At 45.4% G+C, this 25,709-nt stretch overlaps 1 protein-coding gene across 1 annotated transcript; it reads right to left on the bottom strand.

Moving 5' to 3' along the window:
* Nucleotides 1-9,279: 9,279 nt before the first annotated feature.
* Nucleotides 9,280-10,218, bottom strand: LOC127056847 (olfactory receptor 52P1-like). Its single transcript, XM_050965204.1, has one exon. It carries the CDS (start codon nt 10,216-10,218, stop codon nt 9,280-9,282), a length of 939 nt encoding a protein of 312 aa, XP_050821161.1.
* Between the last annotated feature and the right edge of the window lie 15,491 nt (nt 10,219-25,709).

Below are 25,709 nucleotides of genomic sequence, written 5' to 3' on the forward strand. Positions count from 1 at the left end.
GAGGCCTGGATATCAGGAAACAATGTTAAATCCTTGGAAGAACTGCACCTCCTCATACGAATGGAGCAGTTCTTGGATGATGTTCCTGAGGACATAACACGGTATATACAAGATGGAAAACCCAAAAAATCTCACCAAGGCGGGGGAGATTGGAGCTAAATGGATGGAAGTGGCAGAAAGCAAGAAAGCTACTATCAGGGGGAGCGAATACCCCAGAGGGCACACCAGAAATAAACCCTACAACCAAGGGCAACCAAAGACCCCACCTACAACCCAAGTAAAGCCACAGATGCCATATTCTTCTACCTCACCAGTCTCCAGTAACCCATCTCGACCCAGTGACCAGTCAGCTGGAAGATGCTTTAAGTGTAATGAACTGGGACATATCAAGGCCAACTGCCCAAAGAACGCCAACCGAGTGCAGTTCATTACACCACCCTCACACCTAAGATCCCCAGGCCCAGATGCCTCTCAAATACGTTGGAGCGAAGGGAAAATTTGAGAGTGGGCGGAAAGAAGGTTACTGCGTGGAGAGACACGGGGGCACAAGAGTTAGCTATCCACCAATCCTTCGTAGACCCCAAATTCATCAACCCAAAGGCCCGAACACCTACTACACCTGGAAAAGGTCTTTAAGCGCATCAGGCAGGCCGGACTAACTGTTAAGGGCAAAAAGTATCAAATAGGCCAAAACAGAGTGACTTACCTGGGACACCAGCGGAGAGCGGTTCACCAGCAACGGAAACAACCCCATCACCTAGATCGCTTCCAGAGGGACCAAGCCCAAGTCCACAGTCTGAGGAAGAACTGTTGACCCCAGCCTCAAGGGAACAGTTCCAGACTGAGCAGGAAGCAGATGACAGCCTTCAGAAAGATTGGGCGGCGGCACGGAGCACCCCACTGCCACTCAGCTCTTCTAATCAATCCCGGTTTGTTATAGACCAAGGACTTTTATACAAGGAAATTCTTTCTGGTGGACACTGGGAAGAATGACAGCCGCAAAAACAGTTGGTGGTTCCAACTAAGTACCGGGGAAAGCTCTTAAGCTTAGCCCATGATCATCCCAGTGGCCATGCTGGGGTGAACAGAACCAAGGACCGGTTGGGGAAGTCCTTCCACTGGGAGGGGATGGGCAAGGATTTTGCCAAGTATGTCCGGTCTTGTGAGGTATGCCAAAGAGTGGGAAAACCCCAAGACCAGGTCAAGGCCCCTCTCCAGACACTCCCCATAATTAAGGTCCTATTTCAGTGAGTAGCTGTGGATATTCTGGGTCCTTTCCCAAAAAAGACACCCAGAGGAAAGCAGTACGTACTGACTTTCGTGGACTTTGCTACCCGATGGCCGGAAGCTGTAGCTCTAGGCAACACCAGGGCTAACACTGTGTACCTGGCCCTAACAGACATTTTTGCCAGGGTAGGTTGGCCCTCCGACATCCTTACAGATTCAGGATCTAATTTCCTGGCAGGGACCATGAAAGAACTGTGGGAAACTCATGGGGTAAACCACTTGGTTGCCACCCCGTACCACCATCAAACCAATGGCCTGGTGGAAAGGTTTAATGGAACTTTGGGGGCCATGATACGTAAATTTGTCAACGAACACTCCAATAATTGGGACCTAGTGTTGCAGCAGTTGCTGTTTGCCTACAGGGCTGTGCCACATCCCAGTTTAGGGTTTTCACCATTTGAACTTGTGTATGGCCACAAGGTTAAGGGGCCATTACAGTTGGTGAAGCAGCAATGGGAGGGGTTTACGCCTTCTCCAGGAACTAACATTCTGGACTTTGTAAGCAACCTACAAAGCACCCTCCGACACTCTTTAGCCCTTGCTAGAGAGAACCTAAAGGATGCTCAGGAAGAGCAAAAGGCCTGCTATGACAAACATACCAGAGAGTGTTCCTTCAAGGTAGGAGACCAGGTTATGGTCTTGAAGGCGCAACAGGCCCATAAGATGAAAGCATCATGGGAAGGGCCATTCACGGTCCAAGAGCGCCTGGGAACTGTGAACTACCTCATAGCATTTCCCAATTCCTCACTAAAGCCCAGAGTGTACCATGTTAATTCTCTCAAGCCTTTCTATTCCAGGGACTTACAGGTTTGTCAGTTTACAGTCCAGGGAGATGATGCTAAGTGGCCTGAAGGTGTCTACTACGACGGGAAAAAAGACGGTGGCGTGGAAGAGGTGAACCTCTCCACAACCCTGGAACGTCTGCAGCGGCGACAAATCAAGGAGCTGTGCACTAGCTTCGCCCCATTGTTCTCAGCCACCCCAGGACGGACTGAACGGGCATACCACTCTATTGACACAGGTAATGCTCACCCCATTAGAACCCCACCCTACCGGATGTCTCCTCATGCCCAAGCTGCTATAGAACAGGAGATCCAGAACATGCTACAGATGGGTATAATCCGCTCATCTACCAGTGCATGGGCATCTCCAGTGGTTCTGGTACCCAAACCAGATGGGGAAATACGCTTTTGCGTGGACTACCGTAAGCTAAATGCGGTAACTCGTCCTGACAACTATCCAATGCCATGCACCGATGAGCTATTGGAGAAGTTGGGACGGGCCCAGTTCATCTCTACAATAGACTTAACCAAGGGGTACTGGCAAGTACCACTAGATAAACCTGCCAAGGAAAGGTCAGCATTCGTCACCCATGCGGAGGTGTATGAATTTAATGTCCTTCCTTTCTGGCTGCGAAATGCACCCGTCACCTACCAGAGGCTGGTAGATGGTCTACTAGCTGGACTGGGAGAATTTGCAGTTGCCTACCTCGATGATGTGGCCATTTTTTTCAGACTCCTGGCCCGAATACCTACACCTGGAAAAGGTCTTTGAGTGCATCAGGCAGGCCGGACTAACTGTTAAGGCCAAAAAGTATCAAATAGGCCAAAACCGAGTAACTTACCTGGGACACCAGTTGGGTCGAGGAACCATAAACCCCCTACAGGCCAAGGTGGATGCTATCCAAAAGTGGCCTGTCCCAAAGTCAAAGAAACAGGTCCAATCCTTCTTAGGCTTGGCCGGGTACTACAGGCGATTTGTACCACACTACAGCCAAATCGCTGCCCCACTGACCGACCTGACCAAAAAGACCCAGCCAAATGCAGTAAAGTGGACTGATGAGTGTCAAAAGGCCTTTACCCAACTTAAGGCGATGCTCGTGTCTGACCCTGTGCTCAGGGCCCCAGACTTTGACAAGCCATTCCTAGTAACCACGGATGCATCTGAGCGTGGTATAGGAGCAGTTCTCATGCAGGAAGCAACGGATCACAACTTCCATCCTGTCGTGTTTCTCAGCAAGAAACTGTCTGAGAGGGAAAGTCACTGGTCAGTCAGTGAAAAGGAATGCTATGCCATTGTGTACGCCCTGGAAAAGCTACGCCCATATGTTTGGGGACGGCGGTTCCAGCTACAAACTGACCATGCTGCGCTAAAGTGGCTTCATACTGCCAAGGGGAACAACAAGAAACTTCTTTGTTGGAGTTTAGCTCTCCAAGATTTTGATTTGAAATTCAGCACATCTCAGGAGCTTCTAACAAAGTAGCTGATGCACTCTCCCGTGAAAGTTTCCCACAATCCAGTAGTTAAAAAGTGTTCTTAAAATGTAAAAGTCTGTTAGTTATATACTTAGTGGTATATGTAAAGGTGCATGTGTTGTATTAATCTGTTTATTTTAAAGTTCTAGGAGGAAATCGCGGCCAGTGAGGTTCCCCCCGTCTGCAGTTTCGGGGGCGTCATAAACAAATAGCTAAAGGTTAATATTCTTTTACCTGTAAAGGGATAACACCAGTAACCTGAAACACCTGACCAGAAGACCAATCAGGAAAGAAGACTTTTTCAAATCTGGGTGGAGGGAAGTTTGTGTGTGAGTTCTTTGTTCTTTGTCTTCGGTCTGACCCTCTCGGCTCTGAGAGTGATCTTTCTATCTCCTGGCTTTCTAATCTTCTGTTTCCAAGTTGTAAGTACAAGAATAGTAAGACAATAATAGGTTTATATTGTTTTCTTTTTTATTTACATGTGTGTAGTTGCTGGAATGTGTTAAATTGTATTCTTTTTGGATAAGGCTGGTTATTCGTTTTTTTCTTTTAAGCAAATGACCCTGTATTTGTCACCTTAATACAGATAGACTATTTTTATGTCCTTTTCTTTCTTTTTATGTAAAGCTTTCTTGACCTGTTGGAGTTTTTCTTTAGTGAGGATTCCAGGGAATTGAGTCTGTAGCTCACCAGGGAATTGGTGAGAGGAAGAAGTCAGGGGGAAAATCTCTTTGTGTTAGATTTACTAACCTGACTTTGCATACCCTCTGGGTGAGGTGGGAAAGTACTTGTGTTTCCAGGACTGGAAACAGGGAGGGTGGAGTCCCTCTTTTTAGATTCACGGAGCTTGCTTCTGTATATCTGTCCAGGAATCTAAGGAAGGGAACACCTGGAGGTTAGGAGGGGGAAGGGAAATGGCTTTTTCCTCTTTGTTGTGAGACTCAAGGAATCTGAGTCTTGGGGTCCCCCAGGGAAGGTTTTGTGGAGACCACAGTGAGCCAGGCACTGTATAAATCCCTGGCTGGTGGCAGCTTTACCAGGTCCAAGCTGGTAACTAAGCTTGGAGGTTTTCATGCTAACACCCATATTTTGGACGCTAAGGTCCAGATCTGGGAAAAATGTTATGACACAGCCTGAGATTGAATTTTGGGTTTGATGTTTTGATTCTCTTATATCTTACACTAATATGTGTGAACAAAGGACAAAGACACTGTGTGTGTTGCTTCTGCCTAGCCAGATGGGTTTGTTAGTATAATAGGAAGAGATAAGAAATAGAACTAAATATGTTACAGGGTCTGGTGAGAGTGTAATATCTGAGTATACACTGAAAGGCTGCATGGCTCCTTTCCAAGCCAAGGTGAAGCAACCAGTTAGGAGGGGCAAAACAGGATGCGGGGAGACATAATAACAGTAAAATCCAAAGAAAAATTTTTCCTTGGCCAGAACACAACCTCATTCCTTATCCCTCCCATTGATACAAAAGGGGTAGGATGAAGACCCCAAACTCACGAACCTCCAAAATGGAACATGGCCAAAAGTTTTAATAGGTGGGACTAAGGATGTGTATGGCAGGTATATTTGGGACTGCTAAGAAGAAGGAGGTGGAAAAATGAGAATGGGAAATGGGGACACAGGCAATGTTCTGTGGCATTAGAACGAGGAAGAGGGACACGTGAAAAAGGCTCTGGGGAATAAGACCTGGGAATGGAAAACTGGGTAACAAACTCTACCAGCACTTTGAGCTATGGAGATGCTTGCTTACAACTAACCTCCATATACATCTCACTGCCTGCACTTCGGACTTATGGTCTTCTGCTTTCTGTCCACGTGACAAGAACCAGCGGATGGGAGAAGGAAAAGCCCTCTACAGGACAGAGCAGTGCTTGGTGATGGAGTGATAAGCCATTAGGTGTCAGGAACTACTCAGAGTGTCAACTTCCACAATGACCAGATCAGACAAACTGGGACAGAGCAATCTTCATAAACAAGGAGATCTCCTTTCTTCCTCTTGTCACACAGGTTTAAAGTCACTCGCCCCTGGTGATCACCTTTTGCAGCAGGTATATTTGCCCACTTTCTCACGAAGGTCTTTGGTTTTGACCCCATAAATTATAGGATTGAGCACAAGGGGGACAACAAAACCGATGTCAGCCAAGAGGATGTGAAAATGGGGAGCGATGCCCTGACCGAACCGGTATGTCAGAGTGGAAAAGAATAAGGGAGGATAAGAAATCAGCATCATAATGAGGTAGGCTGTGTAGGTGTTGAGGGCTTTCTGGTGGGCTTCCTTGGAGGAGATTCTGAGGACAGCCCTGATGATCAGAGCGTAGGACAGGGCAATGAGAATCAAGTCTGACCCAATCATTACAAATGCTGCCACAAAACCATACAGCCTGCTGACTGTGATGTTCCCACACGACATCTTCACCACAGCCATGTGGTCACAGTATAAATGGGGGATAATGTGGTTGGCACAGAACGGCAGCTTGCTCAAGAGCAGAACAAGGAGAACAGGTCTTATCAAACCCACTAGCCCTAGCTTAGCTATTCATGCATTGGTGAGGATGGTGGTGTATCTCAGAGGGTTACATATGGCAACGTAGCGATCAAAGGCCATTGTAACAAGGATGAATGAGTGTACCATAAGACCAGCGTAAAGGAAGAACATCTGGGTAAGGAAGCCACTCAGAGTAATGTCTTTCAAATTAAACCAAAATATACACAGTGCCTTTGGCAGGACAGAGGTAGTTGTGCTGATTTCTGTGGATGGCAAAATGCAAAGCAGCAGGTACATCGGCTTGTGCAGGGTCTACTCTTTGTCTACAACAAACAGAATCGTGAAATTTCCCAACAGGCCAATAATGTAAAACATAGCGAAAGGGATGGAAATCCAGAGGTGAGCAGCTTCCAGGCCAGGGATGCCCCTTGGGATGAATGTTGAAGTCTCAGAGGGGGTGAGGTTAAAAACTGCCATGATGTGGTCGATGAGTCGATTGGGCTCAGAAATGCTGAAGGTGCGTGTGAAGGGAGGGAAGGACAGCGAGCGGAGAGGGGGTTACGCATGTTATAACAAATAGAATTGTAAATATTTTATACTTATCACCAATCTAGAAAGTGGGGTGAGCAGTGAGGTGACAACATTTGCAGATGGCACCCGATTATTTAAGTCACAGTCAAGTCCAGAAAAGTCCTCACAGGGAGCTAACCAGCCAGGTGAACGGGCAGCATGATAGCGGATGAACTTCAATGTCAATAGCTGCAATGTGTCCCCCCATTGGAGGGAAAAGCATGAACTTCTAAAACATTACCACGTTCTAATTTAACTGTATGAACTCAGGTCAGGAATCTGGGCATCATGGTACACAGCTGTGTGAAACCCTGCTCACAGTGCAAGCATGGACAGAAACTAAGCAAAACACTGGGATCCAGGGAGAGTGGGATGGGGAATCCCATAGAAAATACAATGCCATGAGATCAGTCTGACAATGTTTCACCCTCCTGTGAATCCCAATGTGTAATACTGGGCACCCTTCTCACCCAGGATATTGCAGAACTAGAGGGGTTCAGGGCAGAATAATCAAGGCCCGAGGGCAACTTTCATACAGAGAGAGGTGGAAAAGACTGGGATTGTTACCTTGTGTTTCCTCCCAGTATCCCACTACCCCGTCTACCTCTGGGCTTAGGTGTCCACCCCCCGGCAAACCTAGTTTAAATCCTAATTTAAAAGGGAATGCGTCCCTCTCAGGCTGTCCCTGCAGCAGGCCCTCCCTTCCCTCAGAGAGGGCCTTTGTGTAGTTGTTCAGCAGGTCTCCTCCCCTCGCTGGTCTGACACAAAATGAGCTGCTCCCCTGCCTTTTGCCATTCTCAAACACTTCTCTTCAGACTTGATTTGTCTGACCTATTTTCTGAACATTTACTTGCTGAACGTTTGGCCTCCTTGAACTCAATTTTATCCAGTTCAGTGATCTGCTAGGTCACTCCAATCCTTGACTGGGAGCCAGCCTTACCCTGCTCTGCTGTGAGAACCCCCACTCCTGGGCTGTTCACGCACAGCCTCTGCCATGTAAGCTGCTCCTTCGATCGTGCAAGTGAATGACATTAGACAATAGCTACGGTCCCAGACACAACCCTAGGAACCTCCGTCTTGCAGTGTCCAGTTATGTCCACTGGATGCTGGAAGCTTATATGAGTTCATCAATTTAATGAAGAAATTGATATATACCGGTCTTGTTATTCCAAGAGGAGTTTGTGACATACTTCAAATCAAACGCACTGCTTCAAGTGGAACAAACAGATTTATTAACTATAAAGAATTTTAAGTGATTATAAGTCAAAGCTTAAAACATCTGAGTGCTTACCAAACTAAAATAAAATATAAGCACATCATCTCAACTCTCAATCCCACTGGATATTGCAGGCCTTAATGCACAGGTCTGTTCCTTTAACCTGGACCACTCTCCTGTGTTGAAATTTTGCATTTTTCTCAGTGTCTTGGTTGCTTGCAGCATAGGTGGAAGCGGGAGATGGGCCCAGTATGTGTCCACTCCGTTTTATACCCTCAGTCCATGGGCTTGTAGAACACAAGTCCAGGCATGTCTTGGGGGCATTGTCAAGTCTCTCCAAGCAAGGTTTAGCAATTCCCTTTTTGAGGCCTCATGCACGTGAGACATTGCATTGGAGCTCCCTTGCTGGACAATGGCTGTTGATAGCTGGTTTAACATCCTGCCCGGGCTTTGGTTACTTTCCTTGCTGTTGCTCAAGGGGGCTAATATCTGCTGGATTTCTCAATTTAAAGCATGTTTTAGTGACCACCATCCAACACAATTCTCATTACTTCATATGCATTAATGATACACGTATATGGATATAAAAATTACTTTGAACAGATCATAACTTTTCCCCTGATACCTTCAAGGACTGCTTTATATGTCAGATCACGATTATGTGAAAATGAGGAATATGGGGGTTACAGTACGCTCCCCCAAGGTATAGAATGTCACATTGTGTCTTTGGATTGTAGCAGTTTTGAAACAGCATTTGCCATTTCCACAACATTTCTTTGGTGCACAATGCTAAAAAATAAAACTGAAATTTTCCGTTAATTTCTGTAATGCTGAAGGATCATAAATTTGTCAGCATTTTTGCTCAGGAGAGTCATTTCTATGGGTGCCTTCACTGTGTCTAAGTACTGAATCTGAGAGGAATCTTGCTTGACAAAGTTTTAATTTGCTATCAAATATGTTCAAGAGGCCAAATAAAAAATGTCAGGTTTGCTTCTCTAACTCTATAATAAAATAGGAAAGGAAAACGGTTTAATATGGTATAGTCTCTGGAAGCCAACCCAGGCAGAAATGTGATATTCCCCAAAGACACAAATTTCAGCTTTTATCATTTTATGAGGATTCCACAAGTTACACACATATATACATGTCACTGATATCCAACCCATCAGTTTCTCCCAGTTCCCAAGTGTAAGAGGGGAAACACTGTAGTGAACTTTCTCGGCTTCTGTACTACCCCACGGGAACTGGCTAGCAAAAGGGTGTCAGGCCCCACTCCTATTCCATTTACCCAGGGACCTGCCTGCAGTGATAAAATGTTAGGTGTGAGGGACTTCTCAGGCTGTGAACTTCCACAATGCTGAGCTTAGCCAAACTGGGACAGAGCACCCTTCATTAACAAGGAGATGTAGTTTCTTTTCTTGTCATGCAGGTTTAAAGTCAGTGTCCCCCACCGATCACCTTCTGCTGGTGTATTTGCTCACTTTGTCACGAAGCTCTTTGGTTTTGATCCCATAAATGATAGGGTTGAGCATGGGGGGGACAAGAAAGTTGAGATTAGCTAAGATGATATGGACATGGGGAGCGATGTCCTGACCAAACCGGTGTGTCATAGAGGTGAAGAGGAAGGGAGTATAAGACATCAGCATTACACAGATATGGGCTGTGCAGGTGTTGAGGGCTTTCTGGTGGGCTGTCTTAGAGGAAATTCTGAGGACAGTCCTGATGATCAGACCATAAGACAGGACAATGAGCATCAAGTCTGACCCGATGACTATGAATGCTACCACTAAGCCATAAATCCCTTCAAATGTGGTGTCCCCACATGACATCTTCACCACAGCCATATGGTCGCAGTGTGTATGGCGGATAATGTGGTTGGCACAGAATGGCTGCCTGGTCAGGAGCAAGGGTAGGGGTAGAATGAAGAGAACAGCTCTTATCAGACCCATCAGCCCTAGCTTAACTATTCGTACATTAGTGAGGATGGTGGCATATCTCAGAGGGTTACATATGGCAATGTAGCGATCAAAGGCCATTGTTGCGAGGACGGCTGAGTGCATAGTAGTAGCCGCATGAAGAAAGAACATCTGTGTGAGGCAACCATACACAGTAATGCCTTTCAGATTGAACCAAAATATACACAGTGCCTTTGGCACAATGGAGGTAGATGTACCAATGTCTGTGAGCGCCAGCATGCAGATGAGCAGGTACATCGGCTTGTGCAGGGTCTGCTCTTTGCCGACAACAAACAGAACTGTGACATTTCCAAACAGGCTGATAATGTAGAATGTAGAGAAAGCGATGGAAATCCAGATGTGGACAATTTCCAGGCCATCGATTCCAGTTAGCATGAAGGTTGAAGGGTCAGAGAGGGTGAGGTTGAGAACTGCCATGAGGTGGTTGATGCATCAGTTGGGCTAAAAAATGCTCAAGGTGCCTGTGAGGGAGAGAAGCAAATCAAAGGGGTTTATACAGTTTATAACAATTAGTAGGGTAAATATTCTACAGTTATTATCTGTCTAGAAAAGAGGGACAGTAGTGAGGTGGTAAGATTTACAGATGGCACCAGATTATTTTGGTCATAGTCAAGTCCAGAAAAGTCCTCAGAGGGAGATTACCAAGCCAGGTGATTGGGTAGCATGATGGTAGAGAAATTTCGATGTCAATAACAGCAACGTGTTTGCTCATTGGAGGAAAATGCCTGAAGTCCTCAAACACCTGGGAAGGTTCTAATTTAAATGTATGACAGGGACTTGGACATCATGGTACACAGCTCTGAGAAACCCTTCTCACAGAGCAAGCATGGGTAGAAACTAAGCAAAACATTGGGATCCAGGAGGAGTGGGATGGGGAATCATACAGAAAATACAATGCCATGAGATCGGTCAGTCAGTGTTTCACCCTCCTCAGGACTCCTCTTTGTAGTACTGGTCACTCTTCTAACAAAGCATGTTGCATACTAAAGCAGTTCAGGCAAGGGCAATGAGAATTGTAACCGGCCTGAGGAAACTCTCATATGGAGAGAGGTTGAAAAGACTAGGATTATTATCTTATAAAGGTGATGTATAAGAGGGGACATGTGAAAAGTCTGTAAAATACTGACTCATGGAGAGTAGACTGAGAATGTGTTCACCCTGTCTCATAACACAGGATCAAGAGGATATTCTATTAAATTGAAACATATCATATTCAAAACAGATAAAAAAAGAATGCTTTTTTTTCACTAAAGACTAACTAGACTGGGGCACTCGTTTCCACAAGTGGTAGTTGAGGCAGTGAGCTAAGTAAGAATCAGGAAGGATTTGGACATTTCCTTGGGAATTCACAGAATCATAGAATCATAGAATATCAGGGTTGGAAGGGACCTCAGGAGGTCATCTAGTCCAACCTCGTGCTCAAAGTGGGACCAATTCCCAACTAAATCATCCCAGTCAGGGCTTTGTCAAGCCTGACCTTAAAAATCTCTAAGGAAGGAGATTCCACCACCTCCCTAGGTAATCCATTCCAGTGCTTTACCACTCTCTGGGTGAAAAAGTTTTTCCTAATATCCAACCTAAACCTCCCCCACTGTAAGTTGAGACCATTACTCCTTGTTCTGTCATAGGGTATCACTGAGAACAGTCTAGATACATTCTCTTTGGAACCCCCTTTCAGGTAGTTGAAAGTTGTTATCAAATCCCCCCTCATCCTTCTCTTCTGCAGACTAAACAATCCCAGTTCCCTCAACTTCTCCTCATAAGTCATGTGCTCCAGCCTCCTAATCATTTTTGTTGCCCTCCACTGGACTCTTTCCAATTTTTCCACATACTTCTTCTGGTGTGGAGCCCAAAACTGGACACAGTGCTCCAGATGAGGCCTCACCAATGTTGAATAGAGGGGAATGATCATGTCCATCGATCTGCTGGCAATGTCCCTACTTATACAGCCCAAAATGCCATTAGCCTCCTTGGCAAAAAGGGCACACTGTTAACTCATATCCAGCTTCTCGTCCACTGTAACCCCTAGCTCCTTTTCTGCAGAACTGCTTCCCAGCCATTCGGTCCCTAGTCTGTAACAGTGCATGGGATTCTTCCTTCCTAAGGGCAGGACTTTGCACTTGTCCTTGTTGAACCTCATCAGGAATCGAGACTCTCCAGTTACAATAGTTACAGGTAAATACATATTTTGGACAGCCTAGATGCCAAAGTGTTTCAGAGCACAAGCCAATCTCAAGTTGTCAGGAAACAAGCTACAGACAGTCAGGTCACGCCCTCCCCCGGCTCCCATGCGTCTACTGTTGAGTTTCTTACACCTTCTTTTGCAGCACCTGTGGCTGTACCTGTAAAGAAAGACCACTGAACCTGATGGAGCATAGGTCTGATCCACGATGCAATTCCTGTGTTGGAAAGGAGCCCTGTTTCCTCCATGGAAACAGACATAATCATACTGTGCTCAGACTTTGTGCTCAACAGATGGGCACAAAGGGCACAAGGGTCTTGGTCTTTAGGGCCACAGGCCTGCACCTCTGTTACTTCCTTTTTTTCTTTTGATGAGACACTTTTTGCAGATACCCAGCTTTGTCTGAGGCATAAGTACAGGCATTAACTGACACATGTCAGCAACTCAGCTGCTAACCCTGCTCATGCCTGAATATCGGTGAAGTTTCCAGATCACACAAAAAATGGAGGATAGTAAATAAGGAAGAGGACAGGTCACAGTTCAGAGCAATCTGGATTGATTGGTAAACTGAGTCAAAGCAGACAACGTGTGTTCTAATACAGCTGCGCAGATATCTTCGTCTAGGAACAAAAAATGTAGACAATGCTGACACAAGGGGGGACTCTTATGGGAAGCGAATGACTCTGAACAAGATTTGGGGAAGTGAAGGAATAATTAGCTAAACACGAGCTCCCAGTGTGACTCTAAGTCAAAAAGAGCCAATGTGATCCTGGGAATCTCAACGATATATAGAGTAGTTATTTTACCTCTATATTTGCCACTAGTGTGACTGCTGCTGGCCTTTGTCCAGTTCTTATATTCACAGCTATAGATGGATGTTGATATATTGTTATATATGTTGTACAGAGAAAAGTCACAATAATTATTAAAAGATTAGAAAAACTGCCTTTTAGTGATAGGCTCAAAGAACTCAAATCTATTTAGTTTAACAAAGATGGTTCATGGGTGAATTGATAACTATTGATAGGTACCTAAACTGGGAACAATTCTTTAATAAGCTTTTCAGCATAGAATAGCACGATTCAATGGCTGTCAATTGAAATTAAAGCAGTTATGGCTAGAAATAAGGCATACATTGTTTAAATGATGAGAATAACTATTGGAAAAATTTACCACCGTTCTTGGCGGATTTTCCCTCACAGAGAATTTTTAAATTGGGGTTGGATGTTTCTCTAAAAAATCTGCTTTAGTAACAATGTTGGGGGAAATTTTCTGGCTTGTACTCCACAGAAATTCAGATCAGATAATCACAATGGTCCTTGGAATCTACAAACATGTCCCCAGGAGTCAGGTGGACTCATTTTGCCTGCAAGCTTATGTCTGAGTTTACTGAAGCTATTTTTTTCTCTTCTGATCATGTTTTATTTAATCCTATGAGGAGAAGTTCTCATGTGACTATGGTGCCTTGAAAACGCTATACTAGGTGTATATTTAACGAGACTGAGGGATCCCATGAGGCACTGCATGAATGAACATTTCAGCTCAGAAAAAAAATGACTTCAGCCCATGAAATCCAGTACAGCTCTTGCCATTAATGGCTAACATAGCTGGCTAGAAAACGGTCCCAGAGCATCCTGGGTTTAACGTCTGTGTTCCAGGAGCCCACTGTTTCAATCAGCTACCAGTGATTCTTGCACGGGCCATCTGTATTTATCTAGGCTCTCATGTATCCTGGAGTTAACCCACCAACATTATATAATGTGCATACTTCTCAGCTTCCAAATTGTTCCTGTGTACCCATAAAGCACGCGGAGTGTATGGGTATAATGAGAGAAGCCACACAGATGCCTCCCTTGGCATTTTCCACTTGTGACATTTCTCACCAGTGAGACACAGTCTCTGATTACCCCCCAGCCAAGGGAGGAGGAGTGACGAGAGGCACCTCACTCCCTGCACAGTGAGAGCGGTGAGGAGCATGGGTAGATCAGATGTTGTGGGAGCCAGGATTGACTGGGGAGCATGGAGAAGACACTGGTGACCAACAAGCTTTTGGAATCGGAGCAACCTGGGATGGGGAAGGAGTGTGCGGATAAAGGATCAGAGGATGATGGGAAATTGAAGCAGCTAAGGAGTAAAGTGTGATTGGTTCCTCCTAGAGTTCAACCTTGAACTGGGGTATCGCTGAGGCCTCTGACCCACCACTCCTGGCTCCATCTCTCAGTGTGCTGCTGGGAGAAGCTGCAGACCAACTTCTGGTCCTACTCCTTCTCCAGCATTCACAGAGACAGTGTTCCCTTTTTTTCCAAGAAGGCTAATGACATATTGGGTTGCATTACTAGGTGCATTGCCAGCAGATCGAGGGAAGTGATTATTCTCCTCTATTCTGCACTGGTGAGGCCATATCTGGAGTATTGCGTACTTTTTTGGGCCCACATTATAGGAAGAATGTGGAAAATTAGAGAAAGTCCAGCAGAGGGCAACAAAAATGATCAAGGGGCTTTGGCAGATGACTTTTGAGGAGACGCTGAGGGAACTGGGTTTGTTTAGTCTGCAGAAGAGAAGAGTGAGGGGGAATATGATAGCAGCCTTCAATTACCTGAAGGGGGATCCCAATGAAGATGGAGCTTGGCTGTTCTTAGTGGTGGCAGATGACAGAACAAGGAGTGATGGGAGGTCTAGGCTGGATATTAGGAAAGACTATTACACTACCAAGGTGGTGAAGCACTGGAATGGGTTGCCTATGGAGGTGATGGAATCTCCATCCTTAGAGGTTTTTAAGACCCGGCTTGACAAAGCTTTAGCTGGGATGATTGAATTGGTGTTGGCTTTGGTCCTGCTTAGGTCTCTTCCTACCCTAATCTTCTGTGATTCTATGATTTATAATTTCAGACACAATAATGAAACATGTATACAAATAGGATAATCATATTCAGAAAATTATAACTCTTCATATGACATGTTACATGACCCATCTTGAATTAAATATATCAAATTTTATGCTATAATTATATCAAAATAACATCACTATGAAGAATATAGGGTGCAGTGTCCCACAAAGATCAATGGTTCTTTCCACCGCTGACATGCCTGAAGTTACATAAGAACAACAACTTTTTGAAACAAACCTGAGTAAAGGTTGGGAACCCAGGCTGCAGGTTTGTGGCTTGGCAGAGCAAAGTAACCCTGAGATGCCCCTAAACACACTTGGGGCTGGACCAACAATCACAAAGAAAAAATTAATGTCAGTGCTGCTGCTCGCCTGTCCCTGTAAACCCTGCTCCCCACCCCCGTAATCTTCAGTACTCCCTGACTGTCTGTGAATATGCTGCTTCCCACTGCCATGATTCCCAATTCTGTGTGCCGGTCACTGTACACCCCCTTCCTGTCCTCACTGCCCTGAGTGCCACCTGGTTCTCTGTGTACACCTCCCTTCATGCAACCAGAACCCCCAGCACTAGCTGCCTATCCGTGTCAAGCTCTTCCTCAAAATGACTCAAAGCATTAATGCATTGCACCCTGTTAGAAACCCAGACTCCCCTTCCTGAGGCTGCTTTTTCTGTGTTGTCAATTGCTGACGTTACCATGAGTCTGTGGTGGGGTTGCTCATGAGAGGAGGGATGGTCCGGATGGGGGATGGCATTAGAGACAATCTGCTACAGTGTTGTCCACATTATGCTACTGCCTGAGACACTCCCCTGCCCCAGGAGGCCTCATTTCATTTCATTGGTCTGGTCTTTGGGCTGGATGTCCATTCCCTCTTTCACCCAATTTGAGGTCTGCACACTAATGTGATCTGGATATTGTGATACTGCATGTTTCTCTCCCTCCCCCCCCCCCACCACACACACACTGTGTGTTCCTGGACCTCCCCTAGGGAGATTTCCAACACTGTTTGGTTTCCTCTAAGCCAGAATCATGCTTTTCTTTTTAGTGCCTTTTGGTACTTCCCATCCACTCCAGAACCAGAGATGCCAGGGCACAGAGAGCGCAGACCCAACTCCCCTGTCAAAAAAACTGTTTTCCTCATTGTTCTGACCCTGTAAGCTTGTGAGTTTGAGATTTCAGCAACTGTCCTGTCAGTTCTTCTTTGATCCAAAGGAGTTTATCTGTCCTCAGAGGCCATGAGACAACTGCTTTTGAAGTCACCAGAGGCTCATGGCTGGTGTAAATCTGGCCATTTACTTAAAAGCCTTCATGTGGATTTAGGGTGAACTCCTATCTGTGTTGGGAGTTTTGCCATTGATCTCAATGGGACCAGATTCACCCTTAATGTTGAACTTTTAGCTCCAGGAGGCGAAAATCATGGCTTTCGGTTGTGCTATAGAGAGCGCTATTCTCTTAGGGTGCTGAAAGAGTCTGAAGGAAACCCCCAGTTTATGTGGCGTTCTGAGATTCAGCATGAAAGATTGGGATTTCAAAGCATGTGGGCCCTAATTGTGCACTCAGGGAGGCTCGTGTCAATTTGGAGTCATCCAATGAAGGCAAAATGAGAGAGCATAATCTGGCCAGTGTGCAACACATTTTTGTTGTGAACCCTCTGGTAACACAGATACCCTCTGCAGAGGCTTTGGCTGCACTTCCAAATAGGGCAGTGAAGTTGCTGAATTGTAAGTCTTGAGCAAACCAAGGGAAAAACCACACCACCCCGCAAAAGGAAGCTACTGAAACAGATAGAAGGAGATAGTAAGAGGCAGGGAACTAATCTTAAGAACTAATATTTGTCTAATCTGTTTCCATAACATCTGTTGTTCCAATTTTACCAGGTAAATCCCTTGGTGTTTCTGACAACACTAAACAGTTCAGATCTCTGTGCTGGTGAATCTTGCCCAAGTGGTTCTTGACTTTCCCCCTGGAACTGTTCCCGAGCCCTTAGCACAAACGTTATTTCAGAAACAGGCAACTCACCGAAATCCCGCTCAGCAGAGAGAGGAAATCGCCTTACTGCAACAAGGAGGCAGAGCCCTGAGTATCAGTGTACGAATCTCACACAACTTTAACTCGGTGTGCTGAACAGCAACCTTTATGATTCCCCAGCACAGTCCCTCGAGACTCGCAGGTTGGCCTGGACTCCTAGACAATTCCCTTGGCTCCATTAGCAGTGGGAAGAGCAGAAAATAGACCTTGGAGAATTTCAGCGTGAGAGGTTCCCTTGGGAGTGAAGAGATGATTCTCCAATAACAGGGGACAAGACTGAGTCTCACAGACTTGATAGCGTGGTTCGGTAGAACTAAAACCCCAGAGGGAAAAGGAAGAGCCAAGTTTTAGACATATTCATTTATATCAACACTCCCATGCTGCTGCGCATTGTCATAGAATCTGAGCATCTCCCCCTCATCCTCGCGGCTGCTCCTAGGACTGCCTGGGACTGGGCAGTGTAGTAGAGAGAGAGCCTGAAGCACTTGGCATGGTGTAAAATCTGAGGCTTGAGCTAGAGGCTGTGAACCAAAGGCAGGCCAGGTATTAAAGCCGATACTCACAAGTTCAGTGCTCAGTACAGGAACTTGTGAAAGCTGTTGCTAGTGTAGTTAGATATTTCCCTAAATATGTTCTAGCTACTGCAGATCCATCCCACTAGCCAAATCTCTCCCTCCTCTCCTTCACCCCACATCCTCCAAGGCCCACTGACCACTAGGTGCCTGCACCCCCTGCCCCCAAAACCTCACCACTTATTGAGTGCCTCTGTCTCTGTATGAGCAAGTTTCAATTTGATTGAAAGGGCCCTCACATATTTACTGTGCAGTCCATCAGTGCTGTCTGGATCACAAGTTAGCCCTGCATTTACTCTTTTAGCTATATCCATTGAGTGGGATGAAAACTTGCCATTACATTCACCTAACAGTGTGACCAACACAGGAAAATACAAAAACAACGAGGAACCTAGTGGCATCTTTAAGACAAACAGATTTATTTGGGCATAAGCTTTCATGGGCAAAAACCCCACCTCTTAAAAGAAGTGGGTTTTTAACCTATGAAAGCGTATGCCTGCCTGCATAAATCTGTACAGACTAACACGGCTACCCCTCTGAAACAGGAAATTACACCCGTCTGCCCATTTTTCTTTTGCACTCTCATTTTTAACTGGCTGATATTTGTGTTCCCAAGTGTGCTTGTAATAACTGAGCAGTTAAGAAAGGCTGTTGTTTTCACAGATCGTTTCTGAGCGTACCCTTCCTCTGTGCCAGAGGTAACAGGGCCATCCTGCAGCTCACAGAACTTTCGGGCTTCCTCCCAAAAAACATCCCACTTTGTGCTGAGTCACATACTCTCTAACGCTTTGACAATCCCCTGCCATACACTGCAGGTCTGAGAAGGTGTTGTGCCCAGTATCTGCAGAGCTTTGCATGCTAGGTGATACATACCAAGACCATGGTAAAAGCACACACAACAATCTATTTTCTGCCCATTCTGCAATAAACTGAATGCTTTAATCAGTTTTCAGTAGGGAGGCACTGATAGTCCCCACAAGCTACTGAGAAGTGCTCTCAGGGAGTTTTTACAGCAGATGTATTTTTGCATCGGTATGCCCATCTCCTTTCGCTTACACTAAACATTCCAGTTTCACTCCAAGCTTCTGCTGGCCCTCTAAGTAAGCATGGTGTGTGCCAGACTGTGAAAAGAAGGGAAACAAGCCATCCAAAAGTATAGAAGATTCCAAAAGGATTCAACACTCATTTGAAAGCCCAGGAAGGCACACTTGGGAATGCCTTCCAGTGGGGTACCCTCAAGTCCTTTCATGTCCCTCTCTGGGCAAGATCTGAGAAGAAAAAGAAAGGAAATCAGCTATTGCCAACAATAATTAAACAACAGGTGCACAAACCTCTTAAGACACAAAAATCCAATTTTGTTCTTAAAAAAGGTACTTTTTATTAAAAAACAAAAGGAAGAAAGTATATCTGGGAACTTAGGCTATTGCTAGATATAAAAAGAGTAACTTCAAAGATTAAGTTTCAAGGATAGTTTCTCAAGGTCCACTTTAAAGATTACAAGGAAACAAAAGCACCTGGGATTAGCCCAGAGAAGTCCACAAGCCATAAAGAAATAAAATGAATAAAACTAAACACTTCTTCTTAGACATTTCCTGATCTACTTACATATCTGGGTTTTTAACTGAATCGCTTTGTCGTGGAAAATGACCACCACCGTGTTGAGTTGATCAGACAGCCTGAGGCTCCTTTATTGATTAATCAGAGAATACATGCATATGCACGGAGAGACGACAGGTCCCCTAGCAAGGGGTAAGTCGCTCTACCTTACAGCAGTGATACCTGTGCTTATAAAGCCTAAAACCGCAAATTATCATGTGAGCTTATACATCCATCATTACCTTATTTGGCTAATATATGACATCTTTTCAAAACAATTAATTATTTTTATATATTGCAAAAAGAGCTAAAAATTGCAAAGCTTGTTCTTTTCTACTTCCCCATAGGAAGTTCTCGCATTTGCCAAGACCTTGACACTCCGATTATCCTTTACTTGTGGTCATACAGCTGTTACTTAAGCTTTTTTGAGGAACTTGGGTCCAAAAATACATGTTGTTTGTTCCTTTGGCCAAGTTATTAGGAGTTATCTTTTATGCTTACATGAGCTACTTAATGAACTATAATGGCCCAACAGCTGTTAGTCTATTTTGGCAGTGATAGATTGGTTATTTAAGATTATTTAAGGGATTTCATGTTAGTTTAACCCCTTATAGCAGCATTTTATTGTTTAGCAGCATTTGATTGTTATAGTAGTGTTAGCAGCATTTAATAGTGTTATGATAGTGTATATTAAAATCAGAGAGTGAGCCTCAGGTGAGTTAGTAAAAATTATCTTCCTTACTCTTTATATGTTAGTATGATTGAGGCCTATGGCCTTGATGTAATTATTAGCTTGATCAAGACCCGGCTTTTGGGCCTGGGGTTAGTTTTCTTTATCATCCCCTCCTTTGTTTGCTGCCTATGGACTCTACACGGCAGCAAACACTTCATCAATGTCTGAAAGGGGAATATTCATGAGTTCCTGTGCAATTTGTTCAATGGTCTCCTGACCCCCTGTTCCTCGGCCAAGATTACCTTCCTGGGGAGTGTTGGAAGGAGTCGGAACATTGGCAGGAAAGTTAGCCCTGAAAGTAACACAGATATCATCATTGACATTGGTGGGTGTGAAGTATGGTTCGGGTCTGACAGGGTTAATGGAGACTAACTGCGGTGGAGGATAGGAACGAGAAGTTGTACAAGGGCAAGTACAATGTGACCAGCAATTACAGCAACACCAACAGCAAATGCATACAAAGGTGAATGTACCAATGGCAAAAAGAAGCCTTACATACCAGGGGTGTTGCTGGGGTGACCGAAAGCCTTTTGTAAATTGGCAAAGAAGGTCACTCTTGACACAGAGGGTGGATACTAAATGAACAGTTTGGAGGGCGTTCAGAGCTTCCTGATAAACAGTTTCTAAATAGTGAATTTGAGTTTGTAAGTGTGAGATAGATTGAATGTCTGGTAGGAGAGATAACAGTGAATGGAATCGGTCAGGGACAACGGAGGTCCAGTCAAAAGGAACCTGAAATTCCAAATGTACCTGGTAATCCTTTTCTGCAGGCCAGTAAATGTTATGAGTACCTGAGCTGGTGTGGAGATTAAAGGCCACATCATGTATGATTGATGAATTGACATGAACACAACTGCTATTGGCAGATAACAAGGCTAAGTCTTGTAGGCTGCCAGGACCCTCCCAACATACCCAGTGATGGACAGTTACCACCTTTCCGGGGTGTAGTTTTCTAAAGCATTGCAGTTGTGGGGGCTGTAGAGGCCAATAGGTCCAGAGATCGCCTAGACCTATCCAAAGGTCAGGGGTTATACCTGGGGCACCGATTAAGAAGCGGTTAGGACCGCCAGGGGGCTTAATTTCCCAAACATCTCGATGAATTATCCAGTCCCACAAGCAACCACCCCAAGGGCCTGGGAGAATGTGATAAGTGGGGGCCCAAAATCCTTTCATGGGTCCATAAGCCCGGAAGGAGCACTGTGAGCACCAACACTTCCATTTAGAGAACTTCCAAGTATATCTCCATGGCCACAAATCGAGGGGTATGCCAGATGTATTAGTAAGGGCAGTGGGCCAACGCTGCTGTTCGAGGTCCTTTCGTAAAGAGAAAAGGATAGTGTTGAGATAATCCTGTACTTCAGAACACGCTTGATCCCACTGCAATGCCTTTCCTGATGCAGCAACCTGGTGGACCATTTGCTTAAGCAGGTCCTGGGTAACAATGCTTAGTGCCGAAATAGTATGGAGTGCGCCTATACCGGCCTTCTCCTCAGTAATCTGAGCCCCAGAGATAAATCCTGTGGCCTGGTCTAATTGTCCCAGATGACCCTCATGTTCCTGTGTTTTGTAAACAGTCCAAGCTGATGCTGCAGTCTTAGCACCGTGCAGCAGAGTATCAACAATATCTCTCCTTTTTCTGCTATCTTTAAGTCGAGCTTGCTGTTCCATTAGGCATATGGCCGCGCCCTTAGAGCAGTTAGAGTAAGTGGCAGTGATCTGAAAGTGAGTAAGGGGAAGGGAGAAATGGACGGTTCCCAAAGTAGCATTTAAGATTGTCCACTTAAATCCTAAGTGAGGTTTTTCGGTAGGCTCATACCATAATTGTTGGCTTTGAACCTGAATGCCCTCTTTGGCCAATGTGGTGTCAATTGAATGTGAAGGAGTGTATTGAAGTAGTGTACAGGTGAGATTTGCACTGAGGGGAATGTCCTGGACACAAAGAAATCCTACAGTGGCCAAACATATTCTTTCAACAGTAACATTAGTCCTGGTGGCACGAGTAACTACAAAACATTCTGGACCCTCGTCAGTAAGAGGCCAACAAGTACCTGGGACTAACACAAGGTCTATATCATGGTCAGTATCCCACGTGTCTATGTAAATTTCAGCTTGGTCAGGTTCCCCTGTATAAGTAACATAAGAGGTTATATTACGGTAACTAAGATACACCATACCAAACGCATTCCATTTAATATACCGTTCATACACTTGGCCATGTAATGAAAAGATTAACTTGGATAAACAATAAGAGAACAAATCACCAGAGGAAGAGGGTCTGGGCCACTGTATAATGGTTGAGGTCTTGGGCAAATATGGGTCTGATTGGGGCTCGGAACGGGCATGATTTTCTGAGAGATTAAGGGATGGAGTTACTATGGGAGGATTACTTAAAGGGGGGACTGTGGGAGGAGCAGGGGAGGTGTGGTCTAGTAGTTCTGGAATGATCTGACATGGCCAGGGGACCTGACCTGGGTGGCAATCAGCTGTACTGGGGATAAATCCCAATATCCAGTGTATCCCACATTCCCATGCCTGCCAACCACAAGTTCCTCCCTGATACCACATTATGTACCGTCTTTTATACCATGGCCAATTTTTAACGTCCTCAATAGTAAGAGTCTTTGGTTTAACTGTAGAGGCTTCTCGAGACCTTCTTGCCTTTCCCTTTTGTTCGGCAGCAAGGGTCTGTACACCACACAAAGCAGAACAAGGAGTCGTCCTTTCCCTTTTCCCAGCAGCAGCAGTGTTTACCCCACACAGAGGATAGCGTGGGGTGGTAGTCTTAACTTTCGGTTTTGCTGTCTACAGGAAGCGCAACGAAGTAGTCTTTCGAGCAGCAGCTGAGAGCAGGAAAGAGTCATAAATGTTTAGAAGGAACATGAGAAACATCAGAGTGGAGATGAACCAAATAGAGGGCATCAGCCATCTCCGCACTCGTGCAGTGTGTTTGATTTTGGTCTGCGGATCAGTCATGATGGATTAGATAACCTGCCGACCTCGAAGGTGATACTTGGGTTCTAGCTCAGGTTCACCTGTTGACGCTGCCAGCTGAGACTGTGGAACAAACGGGGCACTGGTGGGATCCAAAGGAGGTGTTACCTTCTTGCAATGAGATGCGTGTACCCAATTTGTGAGTCCTAGGCACTTCACTGCAGTATGGGTTGTCAGTAAGACCTGGAACGGACCCTTCCACCTGGGCTCCAAGGCGGACTTTTGCTGGAACACCTTACAGCAAACCCAGTCACCAGGCTCCAAGGGATGGCATGCAGTTTCAGCTGGATCTGGTAGGGCACTCTGGACCTGTGAATGAACAAATCTAACATGTCTCATTAGCGCTTTGCAATATTCTAGTACATTTTCATCACAGAGTTGTAAATTTTGGGAGTTAGGGGGCAGGGGCGGGGACACTGGCATCCTCATTGGTCTAGCCATGAGAATCTCATGAGGAGACAATCCATGTTTACTCCTGGGAGTGTTTCTCATTTGCATTAATGCCAGAGGGAGTGCATCTGGCCATTTGAGGCCTGTTTCCGCACACAGTTTTGCCAGTTTGTTTTTCAGGTCCCCATTTTTCCATTCCACCGCTCCTGCACTTTGAGGGTGGTGAGCACAGTGTAAACGTTGGTCCACACGGAGGGCTTTGCAGATTTGTTGAGTGATTTGACCTGTAAAATGGGTTCCTCTGTCACTGTTAATTGAGACAGGGATGCCAAAGCGAGGAATAAATTCCTTGAGCAACTTCTTTGCTACTGTAGTTGAGTCTGCCTTAGCACATGGGTAAGCTTCCACCCACCCAGAGTACATGCACACACACACAAGTACATACTCATATGAACAGCACTTAGGCATACTTATGAAGTCTATTTGAATATTTACAAATGGTCCCCATGGCGGCGGATGTGCTGCCTGGGTCGTTTGAACAGGTCGTCCACTGGTATATGCCAAACAGATAGGACACGTTTGGCAGTACTGCTGGGCAATGCTCGTGAACTTTGGAGCATACCAATGTTTAAGTACAGAAGCAATCATCCCCTCCTTGCCTACATGGGCCAGCCCGTGTGCTAGCCGAGCAAGGTGGGGAAGCAGAGCCAAGGGTGCTACCAGGCGGCCGTCTGGTGCATACCACAAGGCATCATCCGGATGTTTGGAACAGCCGGACTGTTTCCAGCGGTCTTTCTCATCCTCTGGTGCCGACTCCTGCATAAGCACTAGATCCTGCAAAGAGTCGACTAAGGAGATGGGCTGGGACATGCAAAGGGCAAATATTTCAGTAGGAGCTGGAGACCCGGAAAGGGCCGCTTGCCTGGCGGAGGCATCCGCCAGGGCATTTCCTCGAGTAACATTGTCATGAGGTTTTTTATGGGCTGCACATTTGACTACAGCAATAGCAGAGGGCAATTGTAAAGCAGACAAAAGAGCATTAACATATGGGCCGTGGCTAATAGGTGCTCCGGTAGAAGTAAGAAATCCCCTATATTTCCATAACTGCCCATAATCATGCACTACTCCAAAAGCATATCTAGAATCAGTATAAATAGTAACAGACATACCGGTTGCCAAGCAACAGGCTCGAGTAAGAGCAAACAATTCAGCAACTGGGACTGACTTCACTGAAGGAAGGGAGAACGCTTCTGTAATGCTTTGTTGATTGCACACAGCATAGCCTGCTACCAGCTGTCCCTCCGCATTCCTTAAACAGGAACCATCCACATAATAAATTAACTCTGGGTTTTGCAGGGGAATATCCTGCAGATCAGATCTGGGAGCAGACAATTCAGCAGTTATAGATAAGCAATCATGGGGTTCCCCATCGGTTGCCGTGGGGAGAAGGGAAGCAGGATTCAGTACTGGACACCTAACTAAAGTAACATTTGCAGCATTTAAAAGTAGCATCTCATATTTAGTAAGTCTGGAGTTTGAGAGGTGCTGTGTTTTACTTTTAGTTAGAAGAGCGGTGACCGCATGAGGGACAGCCACTGTGAGAGGGCTGCCAAGAACTAGGGAAGCGGAAGCTTCTACTAACATTGCAGCCGCTGCAACAGACCGAAGACAAGGGGGTAACCCAGCTGCTACCGGATTTAATGGGGAGCTGAAATAAGCTATGGGTCTGTGTTTTTCTCCATGAGTTTGAGTAAGAACACCCTGGGCTGAACCCTCTCTCTCATGACAGAAGAGAGTGAAAGGTTTTTTGTAATCGGGTAGACCGAGAGCAGGGGCTTTGGTTAAAGCAATTTTAATTTGCTGAAACTCTTCTTCTGCTTCCACAGGCCATGGAATAGGGTCAGAGATTTTGTTAAGGGTTAGATCCTGTAAGGGCCGCACAAGAGACGCATAACCCAGAATCCATTGTCTACAATAGCCTGCCATTCCCAGAAATCCTCTAAGCTGTTTCTTTGTAATGGGTCTAGGGATCTTCTGAATCACCTGTACCCGCGAAGAAGATAAAGCGTGTTTTCCCGCAAAAATATCATGGCCTAGATAATGAACTACGGGGTGACAGAGTTGTAACTTTTCTCTTGAGGCCTTATGACCCTTTTGGGCTAGGGCTTGGAGTAAGACTACCGTATCCGCTTTTGAAGCTTCCAGGGAGTCAGAAGCAAGCAACAGATCATCTACATATTGAATTAGGACAGACCCTTTTGGAAATAAGATATCATCCAGATCCTTTTTTAAGATTTGAGAAAAGATAGTAGGGGACTCAGTATAACCTTGGGGTAGTCTGGTCCAAGTGTATTGAGCACCCTGATAAGTAAAAGCAAAGAGGAACTGACTATCTATATGAATGGGAATAGAAAAGAAAGCAGAACACAAATCTATTACAGAAAAATACTGGGCAGTTGGAGGTATACAAGAGAGAATAGTAGCAGGATTGGGAACTACCGGAAAAGTTGGAAGGACAGCAGCATTAATG

Source organism: Gopherus flavomarginatus, chromosome 1 (genome assembly GCF_025201925.1).
Source record: "Gopherus flavomarginatus isolate rGopFla2 chromosome 1, rGopFla2.mat.asm, whole genome shotgun sequence".
Lineage (NCBI taxonomy): Eukaryota > Metazoa > Chordata > Testudines > Testudinidae > Gopherus > Gopherus flavomarginatus.

Coding starts and splice junctions, on each gene's coding strand:
- LOC127056847 (XM_050965204.1), bottom strand. CDS start 10,218: ATGGCAGTTCTCAACCTCACCCTCTCTGACCCTTCAACCTTCATGCTA.